This window comes from Orbicella faveolata, unplaced genomic scaffold (assembly GCF_042242905.1).
Source record: "Orbicella faveolata isolate gen_17 unplaced genomic scaffold, um_ofav_v1 contig_27, whole genome shotgun sequence".
Classification (NCBI taxonomy): Eukaryota; Metazoa; Cnidaria; class Anthozoa; order Scleractinia; family Merulinidae; genus Orbicella; species Orbicella faveolata.
Window position 1 is genome coordinate 9,352,592 of NW_028301555.1, and position 10,800 is coordinate 9,363,391.

Sequence of the window (10,800 nt, forward strand, 5' to 3'; positions counted from 1 at the left end):
AGATTTTATAGCACGAAAATCTAAGAACTGCAGCGGCGGTCCTCCAGCAAGCCATTGAAATTATGAATGCGAACGCAAACACACAGTTTACAGTACCCGGTACACGTAATTGACTAAATTTACATGAATAACGTTATGTAACATAGCGATATGAACTACAGAGTACTCATTTCTGATATGCCTATATTTCATTTTATTTTTTTTAAAGAGAAATCTTCTTTTCCATCAGTTTTGGCGAAGTACTGGGAACTAGTAATCACACCACAAAGTTTACTAATCCTAAGATTTATTTTGCCTCTGTTCAGCTGTTTATATATAGTAAATGACGCCAAATGAATTGAAATAAAATAATTCAGTATAAGTTCCAAGCATCTAACGTTATTGTGTGAAGTTTATAATTGGTGTTTTCATTGTCCAAATTTCGGCTTTCAATGAGATTCAACACCGAACCTTTCGGCAAGATAAATGAATTTCGGGTTTTGGAAATCAACTCCTCATTCGAAATCAAGAATTTTATATCCGCGATTATTCTGAATTTACAAATTCTAAACCTTGTTATTTATTACTAACGCTATTTAATACGAAAAACGTGCTCAAATCCACACGCTATAAAATAAAATAAAAAGTCAAACGTGGCTTGCCGTGTTTTTATTTCGTCAACGTAGATATTTCTAAGATAATATTTTACATGATACGTGAACTGCATGCTAACTATTTACAAGAAAAGCTTGCTACTTCTTTGAATATAATTTACAAAGGGCTAGAGTCTTCATATCAATTGCAGAAATACAGTTCGGAATACTATATACAGCCTAGATAAACCTTTGTCTTGGGTAGGAAGAAAATTGTTTATTGAAGCGAATTTGCGAGTCAAAATTAACCGAACGCAAACCAGTTTTTTCCCTTGAAATAAGAGACATTTTAAAGTTTTCTTTAAAAAAAACCCGTTATCTGTAGCAATAAACATTATGCTAACTATTTTTATAATTTTTCTAAGTGTTTTTGTGTCAAGGACATCAGTACGTTTTCCCAAACTGTTCGAACACAGGAATCGGAGAGACCACTGTTTGAAATCTCTGCAGAAAGAAAGGAAAAGGAAATATGTTATTCTCCCTGTTCCGTACCTCAAAATAGTAATTCTCCTTACCGCTTAATATACAATTCTTTTATGTCAGTTCTCAGAATTTGGTTTCACATCAAGACAATATCTCCTGGTTGATGATCGCTATTCTCATCACCTGTCTGCTAGACAATGTATTGATACTGTAAAGAGAAACTGGATTTTGATCATTCTGAAAGTTCATATCCAAGTGATTCTTTTATCGAACCAGATTTTCTGATAAGGGTCGCAATGAACGAGACGTTATCTAAGTGTTGTAAAGAACAGTTTGTGATATCACTGTTAATTAGATTTAAACCACTTTCAGTTACTCTTGTTCAAATACACAACTTATAAAATTCAGTATAAAGCAGCAAGATTTTTCATGTTATATCAAATCTCACCGAGGGCGTTATATGTCCTTCTGGATCTTCTTCTCTGAAATGCTTTGTTCCATACGGTAAACTAAAAACACCAAAACAAGAGTGTTAGCATATCTTTCTGGACGTTTACTTACGTGCAGTATAGTTTGATGAATAGGTAAAGTTCACCTCCTGGCTAAATGGTCTATTCCGTCACAGCTTATCTCCGGTTTCTGTAGCATGAAGTATGGATGAAATGCTAGCCCATCGCAGGGTTACCCCTAGGATAAAATTCGCCGGTACCCACTTATACACCTGGGTGGAGAGTGGTACTGTGAGAGTAAAGTGTCTTGGCCAGAGATCCCGGCAAGTGTTAGCCTACGTAGCAGCCGTTTCCTTTCCTTTTCCAGGCGGAGAGATTGAACAAGCGAGCGCGCCTGGAATGAGCAAAAAATAGGGCTCCTCCCGCTCCACATTTCTCGCACTCGCTCGCAGTTTCGTTCCCTTCGCGTGGTTTAGAAACGCAGGTTAGGCCAGTGTTTGTACCTAGTCCTATGTGCTATTCATCTCTTATTCTTGTGACATGAAACTCACCTTCCATATTGGGAAGTGGTGTGTAGTAAAGGATCATAAGGGCGCTCTCTATGCGTGAATGGAACAAATCTGAAATGAAAAAAAAAAAAAAAGATGCGTCATTTTTCAGAGAAAGCGTTGCCAGTATTTGGTGCAGTTTTTTTTGCCGTTAACGGATGCCAGAGTGTCTGCTTCTATAAAGAAAAGCACAAAGCCTTCCTCGACCAGTAAAGTAAGAAATGACTGCAGGGAAGGCCCTGAGGTCATCTAATGATAGATGAGTTTATCATACAGTGTACCTTGAAATGAAGAAAGCAAAGTACGCCCTGTCCAACAGAGGAACATGCAGCAGCAATTGGGCTTCCTGTGACAGCAGTCAGGCAAAGAAGCAAAGAATGGAGAAAAGAAGCTGAAACTACTTTGCAAAGACCCCAACAACAAAAAGACGGTCAAGAACAAAGACATTCGTAATGTCTAGAGTGATCAACCTCCAACTTTTCCTTGCAATATCCATACAGTAACACGCAAACAGGTGATGAGAATAAAGAAACTCGTCAGTAAGAAGTCGGTAAGGAGCTTAACTTTAAAGAGAAGAAGAAAACCATCTAACAACAAACAGAAAGGTTTGTGGAATTAAGAAGAAAATGATAAGACGGACAATTACTGTTTTATCATGGTTACTGACATAACTCCGTTCAACTGCAAACACCACTCAGTGTTCTCTTCCAGCGGCTCTTCTGTGTGTTGGCTAACTGATGACAATTGAGGAACCTTGGAAGTAACAGGCGTTAACAATAACATGAAAGAAAAACGTGTCATGATGCGTTATGCTGCTTGATAAGGGCCAGCTTCAAAGAAGAGAGGAAGCGTAAGAGAAATCTTGCAAAACACATTCATTGTTTAACAAGTTAACATCAAATTCAGTTCTTTCCATAGCAGGTTGACAACTCGCCCAATAGTGAACGGTTTTTATTGTTGGACAACGTGTTTTGCCCAGGAGAAGAAACACGTAAAGGAATGTAATGTACATCTGCATGAAAAAGTCCAAGTATAAGTAGGAAGAAAATGTACCGTAAATAACAGAAACTTTGTGATTACACTGTACATAACAAGGATGGTGGTTTAATATTGCACTGTCTCTTTTGCATCAGTTCATAGGTTGTGCCAAAAGGTACTAAGTTTGCTTTCATCAACCAGAGCTCAACCAGTCAAGCATGTGGCATCTGTAGACAGGACTGTTATAGAGCTGAGAGAGACAAAGATAGAAAGCAGGTTCACAACTGACTAGCAGAGCTTGGCAGATGTAGAGAACATAGAGGAAAGAGGACAGAATAATAGTGACAAAGGTCACCACACTGGGTATCATCCTTATGCACCATTCTGTACCCGGTATGAAGAATGTCAAGTACACGAAACCAGGTTTTCGGGTGCAGTCTGTATTAAACAAGGCTTGTTGACTAAACCAAGACTTGTCGGCTTTGCTCAATGTTTGAGTGGCAGGGACATTCATTTACTTTGTTGTTATAATCACAAGGTCATCGACTCACTTATCGTCTATCAGCCTTGTTACCCATTCATCGGCTTTCATGTCAGCCCTGCAAAGACAGAAAATAATCGTGATATCAGCATGGTGCCTCAAATAAATAAATCTGAGGCTCTAAGGAAGTGGAGACACTGAATGGATACATATTTGGCAGAGCAATGGAAATTTTGAAACCTACCTTGCATCCTCTGCTGAAAGGTACGAAGTGGCCACTCTTAAAGATGGATTAAGGGGTTTATGTCTCTGTTGCCAGACCTCGTCTGGGGTGCGGAATGGGCCCTAAGGTGTAATATATAATAAGAATTTGTGAGTGGCTAATCTGAATGAGGCTTAAAAGTACATGTAAGGGATGGCAAATGGTCCTTCAAATACCATGGGTCTCACAAGTCTTGTTTCTTTAGCAGTTATGTGCATCTGACAGTCCCAATTTTTTCACAAACTGGTTTCAAAGTCTTGATTTTTTGAAAGACTAATAAGAAAGTCTCAAAGTCCCAATTTATTTGTTTGTTTCACAACTGGCTTGGTACTGCCTGTCTTCACTTACTTGCACTTTTGCTGCTGTCTTCATTGAGATTGGTGGAAGAGGAACACTCTTTGATTCCCTAGATACTATTTTTATGCTTTGTGAGTGATTAAGAATCTCTGCTGCATCTGCAGGTAACTGAGACTTCTGCTTAAGCCAACTTCTGCGGCTGAGAGGTCTTGCATTTCTTAGTTCAATTTCTTTCGCTGATGGTTGCGGTGGGTAGAATGGAGAGTTGTACACTCCAGGAAGTTGATGGGTGCTGATTAAGTAATGTGTTTTTCTTGCTTTCAACTGTTTAGCAAGCTAAAACGAGAAATCAAATAAAACTCTCAGACAGTCAAAATAATATAAAATAAGTAGTAGCAGAAAGAATGGTCTTAGGTGTCCTGTGAGGCATGATGAGGGATGAGTATCAGAAAGAGCTTGTAGTAAAAGTAACTTGTGAGAGGCATGCCAAGGGGAGTGGCAGGGAGAATTCCCATGTGAGAAGGTAGGGGATGTTCTTCATCTTGCTTAGCGGGTGTTAATCACAGATTATGGTCTCCTTTAGCCATCAAAGTATCTTATAGGGTTGCTTTAGAAATAACCACCCCCACCCCAGGGGGGACATGCTAGCCTCTCTCCACCCATGCTAGTGGAGTATCACTCTGTGCCAGCAAATTGGTACAGCAAACAAACAAAGTGCTCAAGGTAACTTGGAGGATGGAAAAGCAAACTATGAGGAGTGACAATATTATTGCACATACTGTGAGATGGATACAAGATGGCACACAAGTGATGCAAAACAACAGTTTTGTCATATTTATGGTAACCAGAGTCATTATCATAGAATCACTCCATCTTGTTGATAATCAGAGCACAAAATGACAAAATCAGATAAATTTGATCTGCAAGGCTGAATATGTCAAAGGGAAATGGTCTTCCCAATTAAGCGGACACCCTTGATCAAGTGGACACTTAGCTAGCCTGCTCCCGAAATTAACGTGTTAAATTTCCTTTTATAACGGACCCCTATTCAGCGGACACCTCTTTTAAGTGGACATGGACACTAAAATAAATTGTATTTGGCTAATTTCTATTGTTAAAAACCTCTATTAAGCGGACACCGGACTGAATTGACAATGTGGCATTGGATTACATCCTTGAAATAATCGATTAAATGTACCCATATTATCGTTGCTGTATGGAAAGGGCATTATTACAAACAAATTAAAGTTGGTAATGAAAGCGTGATGAACTTGAACTCTGGATAGCTTCGTCAACAACCTGGAACTTTACGAACCATTGAATGTTAATAATTATTGTTAACAAACATTGTGCAATTGTCATAAACCTTTATTAAGTGAACACCCTCTAATAAGCGGGCACTTGGGAAGGTCCCAAGGGTGTCCGCTTTATAGAGGTTTCATTGTATGTTGTTTCTCAAAAATGGTGACAACAAAGAACTGGAAATAATTTTTGCCATGAATCATACACTGTAAGGTTTGATTATGTCATGTATTAATTTTGCTTTACCCCAAGATATTTTTTACAGCTAGGCCATTGGTATTATTCTGGGAAGAATAATGAAATAATGATGACAGTTCTACACCATGATATACATCTTTGTATCACATATAAATGTACTCACCTTTTCTTCTAATTCTCTTTTCAGTTCCTTTTCCTGTCGTGATTTTATAGCAAATTCCTCTATCTCTTTCCTACAAAATGTACATAAGAATTTTGATAACTCATATTATTGATGACAGTGCTCATAAGCTTATACAAACAGATTTCATAATGAAAATCCATTATTTTTTGTAGTGAATAATTTCTTGCTTTCAAGGGAGCAATTAGGGCCACTGAGCATGATTCTACATTGTTTGAGACTATTATAAAACTATTGTTTAGGCAAAACTGACAACAAACTTAAATTAAAAAATAAAAAAGGCATACCCTTAAAAGTGAAAAAAAAAAACATGTTGAATACTACATGTATTGGTGTTACAGCCAGGTACATTTAGGAATTTAAGGGTTACCTAACAAAATTGATATGTGAACATTCTGTTTAAGTATTCATCCCACAACTAAGGCCCAAAGCTAAGCTGGTCGAGTACCAAATGCAATCAAGTTCTACTAAAGTAATTGTTGCTTCGTTCTCATCTCCCTGATGTTCTTTTAAGTACCGTTGCATCTATAAGTCAGAAGAATTATTAGGGTTTGGGTGTTTAACTTGCCTCCAAAGTTGATCCAATAATGAGTTTAAAACAGTTGGCACAAGCTTATTTTTTACCTCACTATTTCATTCTTGGCAAGAACTCCCTCTAAGTATCTCTTGTGACTGTAGTAATTGTAGATATATTTACGAACATAAAACCCTAAAGGAAAAAGGCATATGATTGTAAACTTAATATGTATAAGCATTTATCATAATTCAGTTTACAAGCCTAGTGTGTGTGATGATTTCATACATGTATGCAAGTGACAATTATGCAACAATTGCCACATACAGTTTTTTCCCCAAAAACATATATATCTTGTCACTCCATAGTTAAGATAGAGAGACAAGATAAGTTAAAGGGATAAAAAAAGCTTTTATTTATCATTTTTCTAAGACTTGGGATTACTGGTGGTTGCATCAAGAAAAGTTTTATCTGTAGAGTTTTAATTTCAATTTCAGTCTTACATACCTCTCCAGAATCTTTGAATCTGAAATTATACAAAGAAAAAGTCAGTTAGTCAACTTCTGGTTAATCACCATATAATAAATAGTATTTCTTTGGAAAATTCACAAATTTATTATACTCACCATTGTTGCCTGCTTGTTGTAGAAGTCTATCCTCATCTTGGCTAATCTTTCCTAATCAAACAAGAAATCAAGTTGTTTATTAATTTAAAAAAATATATTATAAATTTTCATAATATTGTTAACATCAAAGAAATTTATGATAATTATCAGCAAAACGTTTTCTAACTAGTGCCATTACAAAACATCCTCCAAAAAGACATTTTTGGTCTTAGGGGTTAACAAATGGTACATAATTTATTGCCCTTTTCATGGTTAACTTTTCTCATTTGAATTGCAATGTAATTCAACATGAATGCAAGGTAATTTCAGGCAGAAACTACAAAATCACCTGAAATTGCCTCATGTTTATATTGGATTAACTGTATATTGTAATGCGAATGAGATAAGTTATCTGTGAAAAGTAGTTATTATTTCACAAAAATATGTTGTGAAACTTCCAGATTTGAATGATTTTTGTCATTGTTGTTTTAACATAGATTTCTATTAATAACTTTGTCTTCCTTATGTACCTGCACAAGTTGTCGGTAAATTTCCCTCCCTTTATGTCCACGGAAATGTCTTTGTATTGTTCTTGCACAGTAATGAAGAAATCTGCCAAAATGAGATAAATTCATGATAATTTTCTAGTAAGGAAAAAAGGTGTAACAAAACTTAGACAAGCAGTATTTTTAACCCAGTAAGGGGGAGGGGGGGGGGGGGGGGGGATAGGTACCAGGGTCCTATTTTGTGGGTGTGGCTTGGAATTTTTTTCAGCCCTAATAGGTATCAGTTCTAAAACACATTATCTCTTGTTATATTTCTTTGGTTCAATAAAGTAATGCAAAAGCTCCCGCTGTGGGCCTTTTGAGGCTGAGCACCCTAAGAGTTACCAAAACCGCTTTTTTAACCCCTAAAAGGATCAACCAGCACCCCTGTTCTTTTTGTTTGGGACTCCCCCACTCCCTGGGATGTGATACCCACACAAGTACAAAGGACTCATGAAAACAATACACAATGTATTTGAACGCTTGCTTTACTTGCATGGCCATCTAGTAAATATTGAAGGCAAATGCAGTTACATGTAGTAATGTATCACACATCGGGACAATATCTAACAGGCCTTACTTCAAGTATGCTCTAACTTTTGTTCCTCTAAACCAACATTGGATTTTAAGAGCTGCTTGGAACTCTCTTTCTCTTTGCTCTTCAGCATCCCTGTAAGGCAAAAAGCAAACTCGATGTACAAAACTACTGATGCAAGTAGATAGAAAATGGTCCTACAAAATGGAATGTGCAGGATCAGATAGGCTGACACTAACTGTTCTGAGAAAAGTTCTCAGGTCAAATACACACTAGCTGTAGAGACATGCAGCGAAATACAGGAATTGCACCCTATAAAAGAGCTAACTATTCCCAAGTCAGCGCTAACGTAAGGTAACGAAAACGCTACTTAGGCTGACCACAGTGCTGTTTAGGCTAACCAATGTGTTATTTAGGCCAACCGGAGTACATTTTAGTGTGGTGCAATTCTTGTATTTAGCCGCAACAGCTTCAGAGCAGTCACAATCTCACAAGCTTTATTGGCGCATTCACCTAAACAAACATATATTTCCGATTTTCAGCCAATGTAGATCAAGACAAGGAGGTGCAATGAGACACTTATTGATGAAGTTTATCACTGTTGCCCAGCTCTTCAACTCCACACAAACTGCCGTGATTACTGCAAAAATTCACTGACTTGGAAGTGAGTCGCGATCGACCTCAACCTGAGAAATGTTAACAGATTTGAACTTAATACAGTCTCTTCGCGTAAAAAGATATTTCTACGTTCGAAACACCAATCAGAAATATCGAAATTCATTTCCAGCTTATAACAGTAAGGTAAATTAAGAGCATCAACAAGTCTTTTACTCATATCAAATGCAACATGATGAGGGAAAATGCCGTTGTAGAAAAACCGAGATCTCTGCTGTCTTGTGACTTTTAAAACAAATGGACGCAACAATCAACGCTAAAGCAATAAATTTACAGCATTAAATAATCAATCTAACCTTTTCTTTCCGAACAATTGTTCGACAACTTCTCTTCTTGACCCCATCAACGTTAGGAAAGTCGCCATTTTGCCTTTCTGTCCTCACCGCTTCCATGGAAACGAGAGCTAAACTTCTCACCCCCAATGCCTTCGCTGCCACAAGCTACCTACCTTTGTAACTTTTTATTTGCATTTTACATCTGGTCTTCGATTGCTCTGTTTATTCAAGTTTTCCGATTTGTTATCTACAAATGCTTAAAATTTACAATTTTTATCTTACTGGGAAGCTCTTGTTTATTACTGATTGACTCCGGCACTAGAAGTTTCTTGTTACTTGAGCGGCTTGGAAAACTGGGTACATGTAATCTGGGTACAAGCGTTTCAAGGCCTATTTATTTCTCAATCCATCTGCTTGGAATAGAAATAGAAAGCGATGTAAACAGTTATCGCGTTGTACATTTGGCCTTATTAGGGAAGAAAGGTCAGTTATTTCACGTGTTATTTTCTCCTATCATATTGCTATTTTCAATTTCCAGGGAATGTAATTTTCCACGTTGTATAATTTACTCGTTCACGCTATCGAAACGTGCACGACGCGTGTGAAGTATTTTCGGAATGACCTAACTTGTCAGCGAGGTTCCAGAAAACATTTCCTTCAGCGCTAGACTGCAGCGACCAATTTTCTTGACCTAGAACTTGAAATGTTTACGTGGGAATTTATTTGCTATGCACATTGAGATATACAGGAAGATCTAAGAAGAGAAAATTACTGTAGGCCTCCAAGATGGGGTCAAACATTAATGACAAGGTCTACAGTATATTATTTATGGCCATGATTATATTTTCACTTTTGTGTTTTAAAAAAATTCTGATCACAGCTGACATGTTAGGACTTTCGCAAACGCCTCTTGTGCCTTGACATTAATTAGGTTTATTGGTTTTTCGTGCGTTGGTTTCTTTTTTTCTTCGTCTTGTTTTGTGTTTTGTTGTTGTTGTTCTGTTTTTGGGAACAACACAGTACTCCAAGAGGCATTAGTTTAAAATTTGACAGAATGATGATTTCATTTGTAGTTTTATTTGTTACTGCTGTTATGCTAAGAAACCAATAACTGGAAATGCTATTTGGTGAGCATAACTGCGATATTGAATTACCAATGTTTCTAATTTGATATGATAAAAGGAGAACAAAAAGCCATTTTCCAAAGAATATACAAACGGCCCAGGCCAGTAAAAATTGGTAAAATTGTGCTTCGAAGATCGCCGGGCAAGGGTGGGGGTTAACAGAAGAATATACATGTTCGATATTTTGTACGGTTTTCTATATTGTGGCTCAGATTTGTCTCCAGAAAATATTTACTTTGCGTTTCAGCGTAGTTCAAATTTAGTCACTACCTCACCTAGATACCAGCCCTAACGGGCGGCTGTGTTATACACAAAACTAAACAACTTGTAAGGTTGCTTCCGCGTGTGACCTCGATATGGTTCACTGCATTTTTGAAAGAATATCTTTTCCTTTGGTAAAAATACTTTCGTATCTAGAAAATGTCCGGACAGTTTTGTATTCTGATGTGTACCCACTTGACAATCGTAAAAATGGAGTTTAAAGAGGGAAGTTGAAACTTCCTTTTGTGTACAGTCATCCTACGCCGATTCGAGAATATGCCAGCACAATCTATTCCCTGAGGAGTGGTCAGTTTCGAGGCTCTTTTTGAAACCTTTTTGCAGAGATTTTAATCAATTACTACTTCGAACTTCAACGATCAGTCGCATCTGCAACGAAGATCACATCTTCGTATTTTTTTAAACGTTTCTCTTGGCACGGAGTAAAGCTGAAAACGTGATCCCAGCGTTCGGCTTACGGAAACGCTCCACTACCCACACCGGTAATGATTATTTAT

The 10,800-nt window shown here is 37.4% G+C and overlaps 2 protein-coding genes across 2 annotated transcripts in view; one reads left to right on the plus strand and one right to left on the minus strand.

Moving 5' to 3' along the window:
* LOC110067323 (uncharacterized) overlaps positions 1 to 10,800 on the plus strand; it is a 156,022-nt gene that overhangs the window by 87,148 nt on the left and 58,074 nt on the right. The gene's annotated exons all lie outside the window — the stretch shown is intronic.
* Positions 634 to 9,449, minus strand: LOC110048002 (spermatogenesis-associated protein 17-like). The gene is made up of 13 exons (XM_089296709.1): positions 8,922 to 9,449; positions 7,996 to 8,085; positions 7,401 to 7,482; positions 6,892 to 6,942; positions 6,773 to 6,791; positions 6,376 to 6,460; positions 5,734 to 5,803; positions 4,122 to 4,406; positions 3,756 to 3,856; positions 3,582 to 3,629; positions 2,056 to 2,124; positions 1,504 to 1,564; positions 634 to 1,076 (listed from the first exon to the last, which is right to left on the minus strand). Exons 1-13 carry the CDS (start codon positions 8,987 to 8,989, stop codon positions 1,017 to 1,019), a joined length of 1,089 nt encoding a protein of 362 aa, XP_089152835.1. The 5' UTR covers positions 8,990 to 9,449; the 3' UTR covers positions 634 to 1,016.